The sequence below is a fragment of the Pogoniulus pusillus genome, chromosome 1, assembly GCF_015220805.1.
Source record: "Pogoniulus pusillus isolate bPogPus1 chromosome 1, bPogPus1.pri, whole genome shotgun sequence".
NCBI lineage: Eukaryota > Metazoa > Chordata > Aves > Piciformes > Lybiidae > Pogoniulus > Pogoniulus pusillus.
Genome location: NC_087264.1, coordinates 31,971,707 through 31,990,632, shown reverse-complemented (window position 1 = coordinate 31,990,632; position 18,926 = coordinate 31,971,707). Strand labels below are relative to the sequence as shown.

Below are 18,926 nucleotides of genomic sequence, written 5' to 3'. Positions count from 1 at the left end.
CATTTTAAACAGCATTTCATAGAATCATAGAATCACAAAATGGCTTAGGTTGGAAGGCAGCTTAGAGCTCATCTCCTCCAACCTCCCCACCGTGGGTAGGGACACCTCTCAACTAGACTCAGCTGCTCAAGGCCTCATCCAACTTCATCTTCGACACCTCCAGGCAGGAGGCAGCCACAACCTCCTTTGGCAGCCTGTTCCAGAGTCTCACCATCCTCCTACTGAAGAACTTCTTCCTCAGTTCCAGTCTAGCCCTGCTCTGCCTCAGCTTCACACTATTCTCCCTTGTCCTGTCTCTAGACACCCTGATGAAAAGTCTCTCTGCAGCCTTCCTGCAGGGTCCTTTCAGGTAGCTCTCAGGTCTCCCTTCCAGCTCTTGCAATCACAGAAATGAATTATATAGTCCTATCTCCATCTTGATGTTGTTGTCAAACCCTAAGTGGAAATTTCCAATGAAGTTGGAAAGACAACAGAACTGTTCTGTAACGACACAAAGACTGCTGTCATCTGCTTCGCACAGCTCCAGAGACAATGGTGCTGGCAGCAGGTGGTGCCTGGGAACACATCATCTGGGAAAGGGGAGAGAATGGGACTGCTCAGCAACAGGGACCTCCATGTGCATTGTCATGAACTGATGATCAAACTGATTTCTCTCCTCTAGCCTGGCAAATCACCTCCTTATGCCTGTCTTGCACAAGATAAAATAGAATCTCAAAGGAAGGGCCTCAAACACCTCTTTAAATACGACTGAATCTGTTCTTAGGCCCACACTTTTGTTGACAAAAGATGCCATGGCTCCAGGCATGCATGTGAGCTTTCTCTACAAGAGTATTTTCCATTCCAGTGATTTACAAACTTGAAGCTTTCTATTCCCTATGACAAATTTATTCTGTGATGAATACCTTATTCTGCCTACACATAATGATAAAGGACAAAGGAGAAAATAACTAACAGGAAATGGGGAGATCAAGGCAATAATTACTTCTGGCAAGTGATATCCAAGATCTATGTAAGCATTATTCTTAACATATATTAGGCATATCAGGAACATCATAACAAATAGCAAAACGTTGAGAGACATCAGGTATTTAGTGCAGAACTTTGTAAAAACCACTACAATGCTTGCCAATAATAGTACTTCTTTCTTCCCAGAATTGAATACCTTTGTGGAAGAAATCTTCTAATTTCTCCTTGAAAGGCTGGAGATGCTCCTCAGAAGACTCTCTGCAAACTAACTTCATCTGCTTTTCAGAGGCTGCAAAAGAAATCAAGAGACATTTGTGGCACAATTCATTTGTCAGCAGTGTAAAGCCTACACTGTAGTCACCCAGATTTCCCTTGGAGGAACTGCAAATAGAATCACAGAATCATAGATCATAGAATGGTCTGGCCCGGAAGAGACCTCCAAAGGTCATCCAGTCCAACTTCTCGGCAGTCAGCAGGAGCACCCTCAACTAGATCAGGCTGTCCAGAGCCCTGATGAGCCCCACCTTGGGTATCTGCAGGGATGGGGCCCAAGCACCTCCCTGGGCAACTAAAGAACTCAGCAATGATACCACAATAAAAACATAGCAATACCAGTCCAGAATACCAAAAAGGAAACTCTATACATGTTTAAAGAGGGGAATTTGTCTTCAACAATGGCTTTTTGCTGTGTGCTGAGACTTGCCACTACCACAGCCTGAGCCAGACACAAATTCTATCAGATATGGAAAGCTCTAAGCTTCAAATCTGGTGAACAGAGGATGCCTTGGATCTGGACTGATTTTAATCAATCAGTGCCAGACATCCCCTACTCAATGATTTTTCCTAACACAGATGCAGGAATTCAGCTTTACTTAAGCATTCAAATTCCAGGACATGATGTGAAATATTAGAAGTCTGTAATAAGTTAACAATTTGTTTACAATTTCATCTATTTGTTATTTTAAGACCTGATGCAATGCCAACTTCTAAAAGCCCCAAGTCATTTCCCAACAAATTTTGCCACTCCTAAAACTTCTACTGCAGTTCACCAATTTCAGCATCCCATATTACAGATGAAATGGGTCTGTCAGAAGTCAAAATGCAAACACCTTCCATTTAGCAACTGAAGTTATGAACCACTATCAGACTTGATTTTTTTTTTCTTCACACAACTCCTCATTCTCAAGGAGCTACATTCAGATGGAAATTTATTTTCAAACTAATTCCTGAATGAAAGGAACTGACACAAACATTGCTAACATTATAATTATAGAAATCAGTTTATTGCAGTAGAAATTACTAAGAACCCATGGCAACAGAAATGGAGAGCTTGTCATTAAAATATCATGTTAATGGCAAGTTGTAGTGCAGTGGGAAAAGTCCCCTCTACTCTGCCCTAGAAAAGCCACACCTGGAATACTGCATCCAGTTCTGGGCTCTGCAGTTCAAGAGGGACATGGATCTATTGGAGAGAGTCCAAGGGAGGGCTACAAGGATGCTGAAGAGACTGGAGCACTGCCTGATGAGGAAAGGCTGAGAGCCCTGGGGCTGAGAGTCTGGAAAGGAGAAGGCTGAGAGGGGATCTGACCAATGTCTATAAATATCTGAGACCTGGGGCTCAGGAAGGAAGGGACAGAGACAGTAACTGAGACCAGAAATATATTTGGTAAGTGTTAGTACAGAAAACTGATGAAAAGATTCCCACCTAAGCACGTCTGAATTCAGCATCTCTCCACAACTCCTGCAGGGTGTGGACTATGACATTAATAAGGAGCTCCAGAGCCAATATAAAATGGGCTGAGCTACAGGCTTCAGCTGATCTTTAATCTCTAGCCTTACAAACTGTAGCTAAGAAAGACCTCTGAAACTTCAGAGCAGAGCGAATGAAGACCTCTGAATTGTCAAGAGTAGAGCTAATGGGTGTTTGTGTGGCAGAGAGCAAGCAGAACCAAGTGTGAATTTAAACACAACAGACTGGGAAAGAAAAGCTTTGATTAGCTGCTTAGCTACGTGGGCTGAATAACTCAGACTAAGCAAAACAAATGAGAAATCAGAGAAGTTTATGCTACTTTCAAAGATTATGTTCTTGTGATACATGCCTCTTACCATTAGAAACTTGAACTTTCCATGACTGCCATGCTCTGAATTAAATTTATGTGTACTTAACAATTATGCTTGTGGAATGAGAAGATTTCCACAGCTCTGCCAGCAAACTGTAACACTTTGCTTTGGAAGAAGACAGACACAGTAGAACTGTAAGAGCCAGGGGAAATCTAGCAAAATAACTGAGAAAGTAGTAAGTTTCTGACTGGAAGTTTGAAGAAAGTAGCAGCTATGGGTTTGTGGATTTGTTTTGTGCTTGAACAACACTCTTGAAAACTACAGAAGGTAATACTGGGAAATTGCTTTATAGAAAGTGAGACAAGTGTACAGGTATTAGCACACAAATGATGCTGAAGCACTGCTACAGAGTCACTATGAAATGCATATGATCATGGCAGCCATGGAAGGCCGCAAAGATTGCAAGCCAACAATTATTTTATACTGATCTAATATAAATAAGTCTGGATGCATCTATTCAGAAGTAGATGTCTATGAATACACATTATCACAGACATTTAGAATCGTTAAGGCTGGAAAAAAAACCCCTTGAGATCATCAAGCCCAACCATACCCTAACTGCCATCACCACTAAACCATGTCCTGAAGCACCACATCTACAGCTTCTTCAACGTCTTCAGGGATGATGATGTCATCACCTCCCTGGGCTGCTTGCTCCAACCCTTCACCATTCTCTCACTAAATAACTTTTTCCTCATCTCCGACCCAAAACTCCAACCCCTTTCCTCTCATCCTGTCATTCATTACCTGGGAGAAGAGAACAGCAGCCTCACTCCAGCTTCCTTTCAGGTAGCTGTAGAGAGCAGCCATCAGCCTTCTCCAGACTAACCAACCCCAGCTCCCTCAGCTGCTTCTAGTATGACACTCTCCAAACACACTCTAACATAACCTAGAAAGGTGTTTTTCCAAACATGAAGTGTTGACAATGCATTGTCTGGAGCACTGAAAGCTTCCTGGGCACTTCTTACAAGCTTTAAGAACACAAGACTGAGTAATGCTACTCAGCTATGTCTCATGTGAATACTTAAACCATCAAGATTAGGATATATTGTTTGTAAATGAAAAAGATAGCATACACACAATCTCTTCAATAAAACTGAACTATTGGTCAATACAGAGAAGCAGCAGCACTGTTGTGTAGAAAGCTGATTTGGTCAGAGAATTCTTAAGAGGAAGATCAATGTTTGGCATGAAGGGAGAGGAAGAGCAAGATGAAGGCACAGAAGAGATGAGCAAAAGAGACAGATGACACAGACTAAGTGAATCAAGGGTGCTCATTAAAATTCTATGAGTCTAGAGATGAGATGAGACACTAGTTTGGATTGCTGAAGTCATCTTGAAACAATGAAACTGGAAGAGACAAAAGAAGTGAAATCAAAGCTGGCAGAGTCTAAGAATTTACATTATCAGAAAGCCTCAAAAAGAGACCTTTGGCTGATTCTCTCTGCTGCTGCTATTTATCTAGATGATAGCTATCTAAAACCAAAATCTATCCGTTTACTCCCCAAAGCTTTTTCAGATAACTGCCAGAAGGGACCGAAGGGCTCTGAGAACGTTTTAACTTTGAGCTAAAGGACTCCAAGGACAAGGCTGATGAAGTGCAAATCTGTGAGGCACAAAGGGCTTATGCTGCTTAATCCTCCTTTCATTGGCTTGGAATTCGGGTCCCACTTCACCCAACAACCTGTATTTTTGATCTGCAAACAAACAAAAATTTAACCATCAGTAGATGGTTAACTAATTCTATGTAAAGCCAACTGCATTGAAGTATCTCAATAAAACCTGAATCTATTTACTTTCTAATGTCAGAAATAGGACACAGGTGTGGAGCCACTGGCTGATGACAGCCATGAACTCCAGCTGGAACTGCAGGCTCAAAAACCTATTCTCACTGCAATCACTCTGGTCACAGCTATCCCTTCAAAATGAAGCATCTCACACAAGATAGTGATTCCTTGCCCAATAGCTGTTAGAAAATGATAGCTGAGACCACAAACCAGAGACATCTTTTAGGCTGAAGAACTTTGCCACATCATCAGATTTGCGTCGGGATAGATATGGCAAAGAATGGTGAAGCACATTCAAAGGAATCATAAATCAAATACAAATAAAGACACAAGTGGAAGAGTGTAAAAACATCCTGACAGGTCTAAATCAAAGGTTTGGATGAAAATGGTAGTTGGAATTCCACAGACTCTTTGTCAACCTACATTTGTACTACTGGTGAAAGGCTACCACACAACTCTATGACCTCCCTCAATTCGCTTTCTGGTAACAGATATTCACTGAATTTCCTAAGCTCAGCTTGGTTATTTGCTTGCTCAAAATTTTACTTGGAATACATTGTTTAAAAAAAAAAAATCACCAAATCCTATCAAAAATTATATACAAACCCCTAAGCCTGCACAGTCCTGTTCCTTCAGTTGATCTGATGGGGTTTTTTTTTGCTAAAAATGATACAGTGTGTGAGGCAATCCCAGATACCAGTCCAGGTTGGGGGATGATGAGTTTGAGAGCATCCCTGCAGAAAAGGACTTGGGGATGGGGGTGGATGGGAAATTGTCAGGAGCCAGCAATGGGCACTGGCAGCTCCGAAGACCAATGGCAGCCTGGGCTGCATCGAAAGCAGTGTGGCCAGAGATGGAGAGAGGGGATCCTGCCCCTCTCCTTTGCTCTGCTGAGACCTCACCTGGAATGCTGCATCCAGCTCTGGAGCCCTCAACACAGGAAGCACTTGGACCTGATGGAACAGGTCCTGAAGAGGGTTATCAAAATGATCAGGGAGTTGGAGCTACAAGGATAGGCTGAGCTTGTTCAGCCTAGAGAAGAAAAGGCTTCAGGCAGACCTAATAGCAGCCTGCCAATACCTGAAAGGGGCTACAAGAAGGCTGCAGAAGGAGTTAGCAAATGCCTGCAGGGACAGGATGAGGGCAATGGCTTGAAATGAGAACAGAGGAGATTGAGATTGGATGTGAGGAACAAGTTTTGCACCATGAGGGTGCTGGAAAAATGGTTGCTTGGAGAGGTAGTTGAGGCTACATCCCTGGAGATATTCAAGGCGAGGCTGGACAAGGCTGCTGACTACAGGGGGCTGGACTGGATGAGCTTTGGAGGTCTCTTCCAACCCAGACCATTTTATGGTTACATGAATTCTGAATATTTAGTTCTCCTACTCACCGCAGCAGAAACCCTTTCCCTTGCCTACTATGCATTCCTTCTTCGGAATAAATTCTGCAAAGCTGCTTTCTGGGGGAAAAAGCCCTCTGAAAATTTGAGGATTCTGAGTAGATTCTGCAAGATTTGAAAGAAATCTGAGAGATCTGAAGGAATTCTGACATCTAGCACCGTCCATGCACACACACCATCCCATTCCTAAATGATCACTTGAGAATACAACCAACCTGTTTGAGCATTACTGAGTTCCAACAGATGAAAGTTCTCTGTCAGTGTAAGAAAGCTCTGGTTCATTTCCTTGGTATGCACTGTACATTGGTGAAATTCAATGCAATGTGCTGCTGCAAAAATTGTTTATTTCTAAATGAGCTATTGCAAAAAAAGAATTTAGAAACTCTGAGTGTGCAGTAAGATTTGAAAGCCCTTACAAATCGCTGGATGTACATCATGCTTCACCCACTGCAAATTCTGGCCACAGACATGGAAACCATTAGCAAAACATTAAAACAGAGCTGGAAAGCGCTGATTATCAGTTTGCCACTGTCTGCAGATTTAATGCAGTACTTGGCTCAAAAAGTTCTTTAAAAATCCCCAATATAAGTGAAAATATTTATAAAATAGAAGGTCTCTCACTTAATGCCTATTGGGCAATAGTCTTTTAAAGCTCTACAGACACTTGTAAATCTGTCAAAGGAATCACTACCCATAAACAAGCCTTCATGTAAAGAGCATTTCGGTGTCAATCAGGCAGGAGTTGGAATTTTTTAAGCACCATCCTTAAAGTAAACGCAAAGCCAGAAATAGCTTAATGCTGCTAACAGTAAATTACTAACTATTTACTCACCGGAACCCACCAGTAGCATTTACAGGAATCATCCTGACAGTGAGCCTGAGGATCAGCACCATCAACTCCCATAAACCTGTCACTGCCACTATCCCCCATGAGTTATGGCACTGCGGAAGCTGCAACCCCCCCCCAAGCCCATCTGGTCAGGGCCAGGCAGCTTACGCTGCCAAGCTTGTTGCCTTCTTTTCCTGTTGTAACGCAGCCTTATCTTTGGCAGCAGGGTTACTCTTTGATACTACTTATCTTAGAGTCTTTACCTTTTCTGTTCCAAAGGGGATTTGAAACCATAATGCCAATTATTTCAATGCAGCACTCAATAACACTTCTCTTGCACCAAATTATACAGAGCCTCTTCTCCCCCCTCTACTCTGCTCTGGTGAAACCACATCTGGAATATTGTGTCCAGTTTTGTGCTCCCCATTCAATAAAGATGGGAACAGAGAGCCACGAGGATGATTGGAGGACCTGAGCATCTCTCCTACAAAGAGAGACTGAGAGCCCTGGGGCTGTTTAGTCTGGAGAAGAAAGGCTGAGAGGGGATCTGATCAATGTGTACAGATATGCGAGGGATGGGTGTCAAGTGCCTGGGGCCGATCTCTTTTTGGTGATCAGAAGCAACAAGACAAGCAGCAACAGCTACAAACTGGAACACAGGGAGAAACTGCTTTACAGTGAGCATGCCAGAGCCCTGGAGCAGGTGTGAGGATTTCTGAGACAAAAGTAGCTGTGAAAAATCTAGAAGAGGATCAGCTGGTGGTGGTGCTCTGCCTTCAAACTTTGTTTTTATTGTCTTAAAAAAAGGTCAACCACTTAATGCCAAAAAGTGTTTGCAAGCCTAGAACTACAGACACCATTCTAATTCATGGATGACTTGCATAGTCATTTTGTTATACCATTGCTCTGTGGCTTTCAGATGATTTAGGGCAAGAGATGTGCTTTTATATGCAATTATTTTCTTTGCTCATTAGTAAATCACTTTTCTTGAAAATTGAAAAGCCATTTAGAGGATGGAAGCTCGTAAGCAAAATTGTAACTAGTCTGATCATTGTCTGCTTGAAAGACCTTTTCCTCCTGACACACAGAAACCAAGATCTGCTCTGGGGCTCAAAATCCTACGTACCAACCGGCCAGCAAAATGCTTCCACAATAAAACTTAAGCAGTGAAAAGTGAAATAACTGAATTAGCAGCACTCAAAACACCCTGCAGAGTTCACCTGTTCTAGCTGAGTTCTACTGGCAGCTGCTAGTCAGACAACTTGACAACTCTTACAAGTTTGATTGGATATTCTCCTTTGTCTTTCAGATTCCCGAGGGAGTTTTGGTTGTTTCTTTAAGTGTAACAACATTTGGAGGGAAGTTTTACAGTAGTGCTGGCACGCAGAGGAACTGCCAGGCCTATTAGCTTCAACTAACTCAGCAGAAAAATGGATTTTGTCAAGGGCTATCCACATTTTACACAAATAATTTCTTTTTTTTTTCTGTTAAGATGGTTTCCCAAGAATGCATTTAACAAAATGAACACAGATTGCTAGAAAAACTAAACATTTGTCACACCCCAGTGACATATCTGAGACTCTGGTTAATGTATTCTCTTCGCAGCAGTGGTTTACATTCAGCGAGCCCTTCAGCAGAGAAGCAAACTGCAAGGGTCTGAAGAATGCATAGAAAGGAATATAAGGACTAAACCCTCCTGATTTTCCAGCTGTTGTACAACTCCTCAAGCGATTCCAGCTCACATTGTTAGTAGCAAGTTTTGGGTTAGGGTTGAGATGCAAACACGCAGTCCTCCACACACCCTTAGTCTGTCAGGGGTGGAAAATCTGCTCTAGAAGAGCTTGCTGAGAAATCAAAACGTTTCCCCTGGAAATTGAAGAGTCCTGTCTGGCTAATTCAGGGTATTTTTATTATTACTATTATTATTTAGATTTACATGTATAATACTACTAATATTTTTTATCAGACAAGCTATGATTTTTATGGTGCTAGGGAAAAAGCTAAGACCTTTCAAACCCAAACCCACAATCACTTAGCGTCCTGAGCAAGGGATCAGAGAGAAGAGAATTTCTGGGCAGTGGCTGAAGCAGTCTGTTTATGAGCTGAAGGGGCCAGAGAAGTGATCTCCTGCTTCCCTCTGCACTGCTGGATCTCTGATTTTCTGTGCAGGGCAGATCATAAAGTTGCACCTAATACAATTCTTCTATCAGGTTTACAGCTTTGGTTCCACTAGAGCATCCTGCCTAGCTTTAAAATAGCATAAAGTCATAAACTACCTACAGTATTCACAGGAACAGCTCTGAAAGTGCTAATTAGCCTCACTCCCACTAATTTGTATCCCACTGTCTGAATTAATGCACTTTCAATTTTTGATCACTGGCAGTAAATACATAAGCAACCACCTCGGTGCTAGCAGAAAGCTGCCTTTTCCTTTACCGCACACTCCCCGATGAGGGCCATAAATACGAAGTGACAGTTCCTCCTGATGCTAGCATTACACACTCTGCAAACTACATCATTCCTTACCCATCATAAGCATTGATAGAGACTACATTCCCTACCCCTCCTATTCCCAGATGTACGCTACCTGCTCCCAGACGCAAACTAGACAGTTCCACAACTAATGCTTCGCACACATGTATTTATGGATATAAAAGGGCACAAAGAAAATTTCAATTGTGGTATTTTCAAGATTAATTTCTGAATCTTATAATTTGTCAAATTACCTTTAACAAGAAAATTCCATGGATTATTAAGCCAAAGATACAACAGAAAAAAAATTAACAGCACACCAACGCTTGAGCAACTGAAAGCTTTCTGCCTCGCCTTTGTGCACACATGCAGAGATCTGCTTCCAGGGAATAAACTTCTAAGCCACCCTCACTTCACTCTGTTATTACAGTTCTGAACCTTATGCAAATGATTCCATATTATTATTCTCTAATACCACACACACACAAACCTGCTGGGGTGGTAAGAACTGATGGACACAGATGATTTTGCACTCTTCGTACCCGCGTGTGAAGGCTACCAATGGGGAGCTGTCAAAATGTTAGTTTTAATGATAAAATTGCCTCCGATGTGCATACACAAAATGTGGGGGCTCTTAATGCCTGCCCTGTGGATCTGCCAAGTCAAAACAAACTGAAACAGATCTCTGCTGAGGCAAGAGAGTGTTCAAAAAGCAAGGAGAAAAATCGGCGAAGGCAAAGAGCGTCTCTTTGTCAACTCCTGGAAAAGAAAGGAAGCTCTTTTTTGCTGTCTGTTCTTTGCTGTTCTCCTTTACACCTTCCTGCACTGAGCCAAAATAGATCAGGCACATGCTGGGCAGGGAAAAAATACAGAGAGAATCATCAGGCAGAAACTCGCACGGTGATGTCTGCAGAGGCAATACAGGCACCTGTTGGCTCCTCCTGTTCAAATGTCTGTTTGCTTTCACTTCAAAAGGCTTAGCTTAAATTTAACATTTAAAAAGCATAATTAATATGAAGAAAATTGAAGTGGCCAGTTCCTGGAAAGTGTCACACAACTGGGGAGGTTTGACTTGGTGATCTACTGAGGTCCTTTACAAAACCCTAACATCCTGTGATCCTGTGATTGCGCTGCTGCTGCTGGAAAAATCTATCTAGAACATATCTGTGACTCGGATGTCTAAACCTCACTTTTAAACTGACCTGAAACATCTCATTTAAATTGGACTGAGGCTCAATTGCTTGGAAATATTTTAGGATGTATTTCTGATAACTTTTTTGAATATTACTGTCCAGTAATGGAGAAACAATCACCTTTGACTATTGATCCAACAAATTCTTTAGAAACTTAACTGGTAAAACATTTGGAATGCAGCAACCTTACTATCTGTAAAGTAAATAAATAGAGAAAACCTCTCGAGGTTGCAATTGCTGTCCTATTTATAATTACTGTGCTGTGATTACACTACAACTCCATTCCATATTGTAAACAAATACTCCATATTATGAATATACACACACATATATCCACTAAATATAGAAAACAGTAACACATTCAAAGAGTTTCTCCATCTGTGCTTACCCAGAAATCCAGCAAATGCTAAAAATGTTTCAATTCACTAATTAGAAGCATCAATTAACCTCTAGAGCAAAGAAGACTTACTGGACATATTGTTGCAAAGGCTTTTCACTCACTTGGAGGACGCTGATGGCAACACAGACATTCAAGAACTTTAAATTAACCTCTTGTGAATAATAGGGATGTGAAAATATTTTTAATCTATTTTCCTACTGGTAGATCTATCTCCCTAGAATACAGATGTTGCTCAGGGTTTTAAATCTGGAAAACCACAATTTTCAGCCTTAAGTCCTCAAGAACTTGCTATTCACACTGAGTGTGCTGCAGCTGCTTTGAGGGAAAGGAATATATATCAATATATACACATAGATTTATATATGTGTATATTTACATACAGCTATTCATATCTGAAAAGGAATATATCTATATTGTTGTGCTATTTGAGGGTAAGAAATCAAATGAAGCCTTTGAAAGGGAGGCAGAGCAAGGCAGGTATGCTCAACCTGATGAAGAGAACCATAACTGGGGAATTAATTTTGCACTTCAGCTATCGAATGAATAGCTCCAGAGAAGATGGGAGTCAGACTGCTCTCAGAAGTGAACACCTAAAGGAAAAGGAGCAACACTCACAAGCTGCACTACAGGAAATTCTCATGTAGGATAAGGAAGAATATTCAAGACAGTGATTCAGCACCCAGAGAGGTGCTAGAACTTCCTTAGATACAAAACAGGTGATCTACATTTGAATTTAGTCCTGGCTCATGGACTGTGGACCACAGGACCTCCAGAGGTACCTTCCAACCAACCAACCTGCCTTTCTCTAAGATTCTAACACACTTCCCCCCGTTCAGGAGGGACATAGAGCTGTTTGAGAGAGTCCAGAGAAAGCCACAAAGATGATGAAGGGAACGGAATCTTACACAGAGAGCCTGAGGAGCTGGGGCTCTTGAGCTTGGAGAAGAGGAGCCTGGGGGGTGACTGTACTCATGTTTATAAAGATATATAAAGATGACAGGAGGTTGGAGACAGGCTCTGCTTGGTGATGCCTCATGACAGGACAAGGATGTACCAACACTTGGGTTAAGAGGCCCCCAGTGTGGAACCACATCTGGAGTACTAAAATCCGACTGATTATTTATCAGGAGGTTTTTTCCTATGGAATTATTTTTATACATTATTTTAATGATTTTGATTCAATTCTATGAAACTATGCCTTTCAGTCATGGGGGTGTGTGTATGTACATACCCATATCCATACTCATTCATATGTGATTAAGTCAGGAAAGAAAATTAAAACGTGGAAGCAGTAGTGAAAAAATATTACTACAGAAAGCAAGCAAAAGGCATGCGGATTTCTAGTGGGATCAGAATGTCTCACTCTCATAGGAAACATAATTAAGTATGAGAAATATAGGTGTGGCTTTTAAAAGCATCCAGGGTAGATCTACCTTGCTTGCCATTTTTAACCATTCATTAACTACCTCTGCTCTCTCAGTTGCTAAAGGTCAATAACACTAAATATAGTGAACATTAGAGTGAATGATACACAAGGATCTAATGAGCATCACAGTGAATGATACAAAGGCTCCAATCTTGCTTTCTTTTGCCCATTAGAGCTGCACTGCACAATTTTATTGAAAAGAACAGCGAACAGGACAGATGGAACCAATCTCCAGAGCAAATCACTCCGAACAATTAAGATGTCTCAACTTTGGAGAGGGCTGAGAAACAGGTTCCTGGTAAAGCTTACACAAGTCTATCATGCTTTGGTAAAGTGAGTTCCTTGCTAAAATCTTCCTAGGATCACACATCTCAAAAATGCTGTGCTTATGTTAGAAGAGCATCAAGCAGGCAGCACAGTGCAGACTAGAAGGGAGATGGTGTTTGGTCACATGGAAAACAAAAACTGGCAATCATTGCCCCAGACAAGAATCAGATCTCTCACAATCTGAAAACTCTGATGCAAAGCAAAACCTTTTTTCCCCCCATAAATACAAAGATTAGCTGGAAGGCTAATGTTTCTTAAAAGAGTAGATGTATCTGCTTATAGTACTGTGTAATATCTGAAAACCTTGGAAATACACAGACCACAGAGACCCGTAGTGAAAAAATGAGCTTGCAGAAAACATTTCATTCTCCTGTGACTTTAAAATGGAAGCAGATTTCACTCCCAAGTTTTCATCTCACTGTTTAATATTGCACTCTTTTGCAATTCTTTCTTCTTAAAAGTCTACATTGAAATGTTTCTTTTTGCTTGTAATTATTTTTTTAACCTAAAAGTGCTCACAGATAGATGGGTTTGCCCCAGAATACATCTTAAAAGCGAGTTGGATCAAGGTCTTCTAAAGAGCTGTTTGAATTTTGGAGCCAAACTGGTGGAATCTCTGCAGACTGAAGCCAGTCTGTCCCTTTAAAGTCTAATCTGAGAGCCTTCAAAATAGCAAATCGTATGGAACTCAATCTGTTTATCTGAAAAGGATGAAAGGGTTTGTGCTCCATCTAGGTTTGAACTTTTGGTTCCACAGTGTCTAGGTATTTCAAACCAGAGGTTCACACCATTAAGAGATGCCACTCATGATAGTGTAATCTTTCCTATGTTAATATCCATGAGAGAAAGACAAATGAATGCCTCCATAAACTACTAAAAAGTATCTTTAAATACCAAATATGATGAAAAGTGTCCATCAAAACTGCCATTTCAGGCACAGGAGATTTTTTTTTAAAATAATTTAATCTCACCCCCAAAAAAATCACTAACAGGAACAAGAGTTTAGTCCCTAATGACACAAAGAAAACTCTTTCATTAATACCTTTGTCTGCTTGATTACCTTTGTCCTCTTTCACTTCTTACCTTTGTTCTCTTTCACTTCCTACCTTTGTCCTCTTTCACTTCCTACCTTTGTCCTCTTTCACTTCCTACCTGTGTCTCATCCCACATGCAAGTTAATCTGTTTAAGACTACCTTAGCCAACCAAACTGTGAAACCAATGCAACGCAGGCTACAACACAGGCAGCCCCAGCTAATCTTGTTCAAATTATTTACATCTGAAAGGCCGTGCCTGTCTGGATCGCTGGGCCCGATGCTTCTCTGGACTTTCTGCTACTCACATCTGTTTCAGTTTTAGACTTTCACTGGTATTCTGCCAGCAGCCACAACTTTTTTAATGGCTACAATAAACTACAGAGACTCATCAAATCTTTGTTGTACGTGTTAAAATTATAACCTCTTCAATTAAAATTTTGATTCAAAAGTAAATTACGGCATTAGCTGAGGAGTAGAACGTCTGAAAGAGATACAACACTTCCATAATGCCTGATTGCTTCTTTGTTCAACTAGAAACTAATCACAGAAATGCTTGGTTACAACTCTGCTGCATATTTCTGAGTGATAAAATACTAACATCTGAAAACATTTCCATAACCTTCTTTGTTTTTGGTTTCAAATCTTCACTGTCATTAACTTTATATGTTAATTGCTCTGGCTGGCTTTCCAAAGCATTTTTACAAAGAAGAATTATGAAAACAACCATAAAATAACATTTTTTTCGCCCTAGATTTCTAGAAATACCAGAAAAGACACTCTAGAAAAGAGAAAGAAGAAAGCTGTGATTTTTGTTTTCAAAGTTAAAGTATTTGGCTTTTCCCTCCTTGCTGTCCTGCGCCTTTGCAGCGTAGAGCAAGCACGATGTGAATGTCACAGCCTTCACGCGGACCCTGCAAGACTAAGATGCGTGACAGCAGGACTACATGGTGAAAAAGTGTAAGATCAAACATAGCTCATGTTTCTGCACAAACTGGCCCAAAAAGAGGGCAGGCCACGGGGTGTACAGGGCCATGAGATGAGAGGAGATAGAGCACTCACTTCTGCCCGGGTCGAACAAACAACAACTGATACTTTCCTACCAGTGTTAACCTTTGAAACTATCCTAAAGGTGGCAGTGACCTCACCCAGCAACTTCAAACTGTGAGGAGAAAAGATTTTGGAACGGTTTTCATTGCCATACATTGGTAAAAACAAAAAAAAATAAAAACTATTATCTTGTTCAAATCTGATTGTAAAAGGCCTCTCATGTTTTGACTCAAGAGATGTAAATGCAAATGGGGAAGAAGGTTTTAAAGGCTTTTAAGCAGATTCTCTCCCCAGATTCCATTTTCGGGGAAGGTTTTAAAGGCTTTAAAGCAGATTCTCTCCCCAGACTCCATTTTTTACACAAAACTGTTTCAGTGGAAGTAGCAACTTTGCCTTAACGAAAAACACAGGCTTAAAAAAATTCATTCATCATAGGCTGGATTTATTTTAGAAAGTCATGTGAAGCACAAAATAAAAATGAAACTGCTTGGAACACTTAGAGGGCAACCCTTCCTCCTTTATTTCCACTCAGTACCTTGATTGATAGATGAGTTTGGTTTCTGAGCCCCTCTTTGTAATAAACATTTTTAAATGTTTATTTTATGTCCCAGAGCGAAAATATTTTGAACTGGAACTTTCCTTTTCCCTTTGCTGTGCCTTGGCAAGCTGCATTTTATTTCTAGACGAGGAGCATTCAACTCTTTCTTGTAGCTGTTAAACTGTTGTTATACAAGTACTGAAGAAAGTATTTATGTTATGGAACTAAGAGATATCTGCAGCTAAACACACAGTCCTGAAGAAGCCAGAGGAAAATTCACAAACGGCTCAAGAAAATTGCAGAAAGATTTCAACTGTAAAAGGCAAAATCACTTCTCAGATATTTACTTCCATTTTTATGAAGTCATGAGTTTGATTTTTAGTTTTTTTTTTTTTTCTAATTTATGTGAGTAATTTGTGCCACAGTGTAAAAACTCTAAGGGAATCAACACCATAAACCTAATTAGCAATAAGAAAGCCTCATAAAGGTCACGTTTTAAACAGCGCTTTGTTGTTAGCAGAGCAAATGTGAAAGTTCCCAGTTACCTTCTAGATCTCTCTTCAGTTTCCTTAAGTCTTTTATTAGGTCTTCAAACTTAACTTGGGAGGCCTGGAAAAAATCCTGTGGTTCTGGTAAAGGAAAAATACTCTTGTCTGTTCCCGCTTCCTAAGCAAACAAACAAACAAACAGGCCACTAAGCAAATTGAATGCATTTGCAAGGAAATAAATTAGGGTTTTTTGAAACACCATCTATGAAAGGCCATTACAGAGTTGCACAAAGAATGTATTTGAAATCATTCTCTCTAAACCGACACACGCAGAACTCAGTTTGAAACCCTGAGCGGTCAGAGAGTCGAAACTCCCCTTCAGATGCTGCAAAGCAGAGTGTGCTCACATTTAAACTGCGAGACAACACTGGGTGCACAACATTTCTGTTTGTTTTGTATCAGTATAGGTTTAGATAAGGGATTAGAAGGTTTTCAGAAGCAGATAACACCAATGCCTGTTCTAGTGCAACAAGTGATCTTATGCCAAAAGCTCGTGGCTGTGCCCTCTCCCAATTCACTGAGTATAACCTTTACAGGCATCAACTGAAAACAATATTTAGCTACTGCCTGAAGTATTTTGTACAGATAAAAATATCCAGCTGAGGCTTTAAGTGGATAAATCAATCACCTGTGTTAATGCCTGCATGGGACTCTTAAGTTTATGCAGAAAACTGCAGTAAACCAAACCAAAATAAACCAAACCAAGTAAAATCAAAATGTAACAAAATAAATTAAACCAAAACAAATCAAACCAAACTAACATAAAACAAAATAAAAGCAAACCAAAATAAACCAAATCAAACCAAACCAAACCAAACAAAACCAAACCAAATCAAATAAAAACATAACAAAATTAAACCAAACCAATACAAAACAAAATAAAACCAAACCAAAATAAACCAAGCCAAACTTACACGGCTCAAAGTACTTATCTCCAGTGGAAATTTAACAAGTATATAAATAGTATTAGCATGACATTGCTGTGTGTAAGCATACAGTAGTGAGTTGAAACCACTACCTGTGAGAAATTTTAATCTTTAATACAGGAAAACTCATAGGTTGAAGAATTAATTACTTTATGAATAGGGGGAAAATGGCTTTATTATTATAAAGATATGAACACTCAGGGGGGAAAAAGTACAATGGGTGACATTTACACTGAGTCTACTTCCTCCCAAGGAAGATAAAGTGTTCTGTTTTACAAAATTCCCTGAAGTAAAATTATAGCATGGTACAAAGCTGCAAATATATTAAATATCTAAATAAATTAATTAGGAAACATTAGCTTCAGCATTATTAAAAAAGGAGAAAATGAGACATATGTCAGTATCCTGAAAACCACTATAGGCTAGACAAAGTTGCTTTTGCTATTAGGCTTTTGACAAGACAGGTAATGACACCTCATTGTCCTTTTCAGGGGAAAAAAAAGGTGGGGGAGAGAAAAAAGAAACAGGAATAAAAAGAAAGGAAGGGAAAAAAAGAAAGAAATGAAGGAAGGGAAAAAAGAGGGGGGAAAAGAAGGGAAAGAAGGGGGAAAGGAAAGAAAAAAGTAAGGAAAAAAGGAAGAAAAAAAGAAGGAAAGAAAAGGAAATAACAGAAAAGGGAAGGAAAAAAAAGGGGGGGAAGGGGGAAAATGGAGGGAAAAAAAAAGAACATAAAAATGGAAAAAGGAAAAAGAAAAAAAGCAAGGCAGCAAGCAAACAAATACAGCTCTCAGTATTTGCCAGCCTTATCTCTCCTCTGCAGCTCAGTCTCAGGATCAGTTCCACAAGCTCCTGCCATTCAGACCCTCTAGCATTACATATTCATAGAAACAAAAATGATTTAGGCTGGAAGGGACCTTTAAATATCACCTAGTTCAACCCCCTGCCGTAGGGAGCAAAGTGGCTGCACTTACTTCAGTTTTCATTCATTTTAGTCTTACTCCAGGGGAAAATACTTGTGACTACTAACTCCTCAGTTTAACTTTACTATCTAAGAGTTTTTACAAGACTTTAAACAATGAATGAATTCTGGTATTCAACCAGCCACGAAAACTAGCACTAGTTGGAGGTTTAAAGATGAGGCACCTTTTAATCTCAAAGGCATCTTCTTAATCTCAGAACCAGGAAACTTGGAATCAATTAATAATGGCATCTTCTTTAAAGGATAATAGTTCAAATTTTCCAGACAGAAACTTCGAGCATTCCTAAAGCGTATCAAAAATGCCTCACAAATGTAACTCTCTCCAAGCAGCATTCCACATTTTCATCCTCTATCTCCACCCCCACCCAGCTGATTCACCCATCTTAAAATGCCACCGTGTCTTTGCACTCTGTCAGGAAAATCCTACTTCTGCCTGCCAGTGGTACCACATCAGAAGAAGATCTTCAGTGTTCAGTAACCAGGATTTAAGGCAGCAGGACTGGAGTGCCCATCTGTCCAGTCTACAGTTGGTGCCTGTCATTAAACCAACAGTTAAAGGGGAAATTTTCCAAAGTCCTACCATAAAACCACAAAAAATTTTTGACCTCCTGAGTTCCACAGCTCTTATAAGAATACCAAAGAAATGCATTTTATTTTTCTGCCAGAACTGCTGTGTGCAGATTTGCAAAAAAAAACCCCAACATAAAGCCTTTAACAATCTCCAGAGGGAATTTACTTCTGTAGAGGCAAATGAGTATTTTACCTTATCACAGTGGCGTAGGTAATAGATGACGACATAATCCACGAGATTAATACCACTATCCTAGGGAAAAATAAAGAAGTTATTGTAAATGTGTGTGATTAACACTGTTTCCAGGAGTGAAGATGTAGTCTCTTACAAAAAAGATCTGTTGTTATTATCTATTGCTGTCA

At 40.2% G+C, this 18,926-nt stretch overlaps 1 protein-coding gene across 1 annotated transcript in view; it reads right to left on the bottom strand.

Moving 5' to 3' along the window:
* The window catches only part of LOC135177581 (formin-like), a 129,375-nt gene that overhangs the window by 38,970 nt on the left and 71,479 nt on the right, over positions 1–18,926 (bottom strand). The window contains exons 11-13 of the mRNA XM_064147772.1: positions 18,757–18,816; positions 16,086–16,206; positions 1,163–1,255 (exon numbers count right to left, since the gene is read on the bottom strand). Of these exons, the coding sequence (XP_064003842.1) occupies positions 1,163–1,255; positions 16,086–16,206; positions 18,757–18,816 (274 nt within the window). The remainder of the gene's footprint in view (positions 1–1,162; positions 1,256–16,085; positions 16,207–18,756; positions 18,817–18,926) is intronic.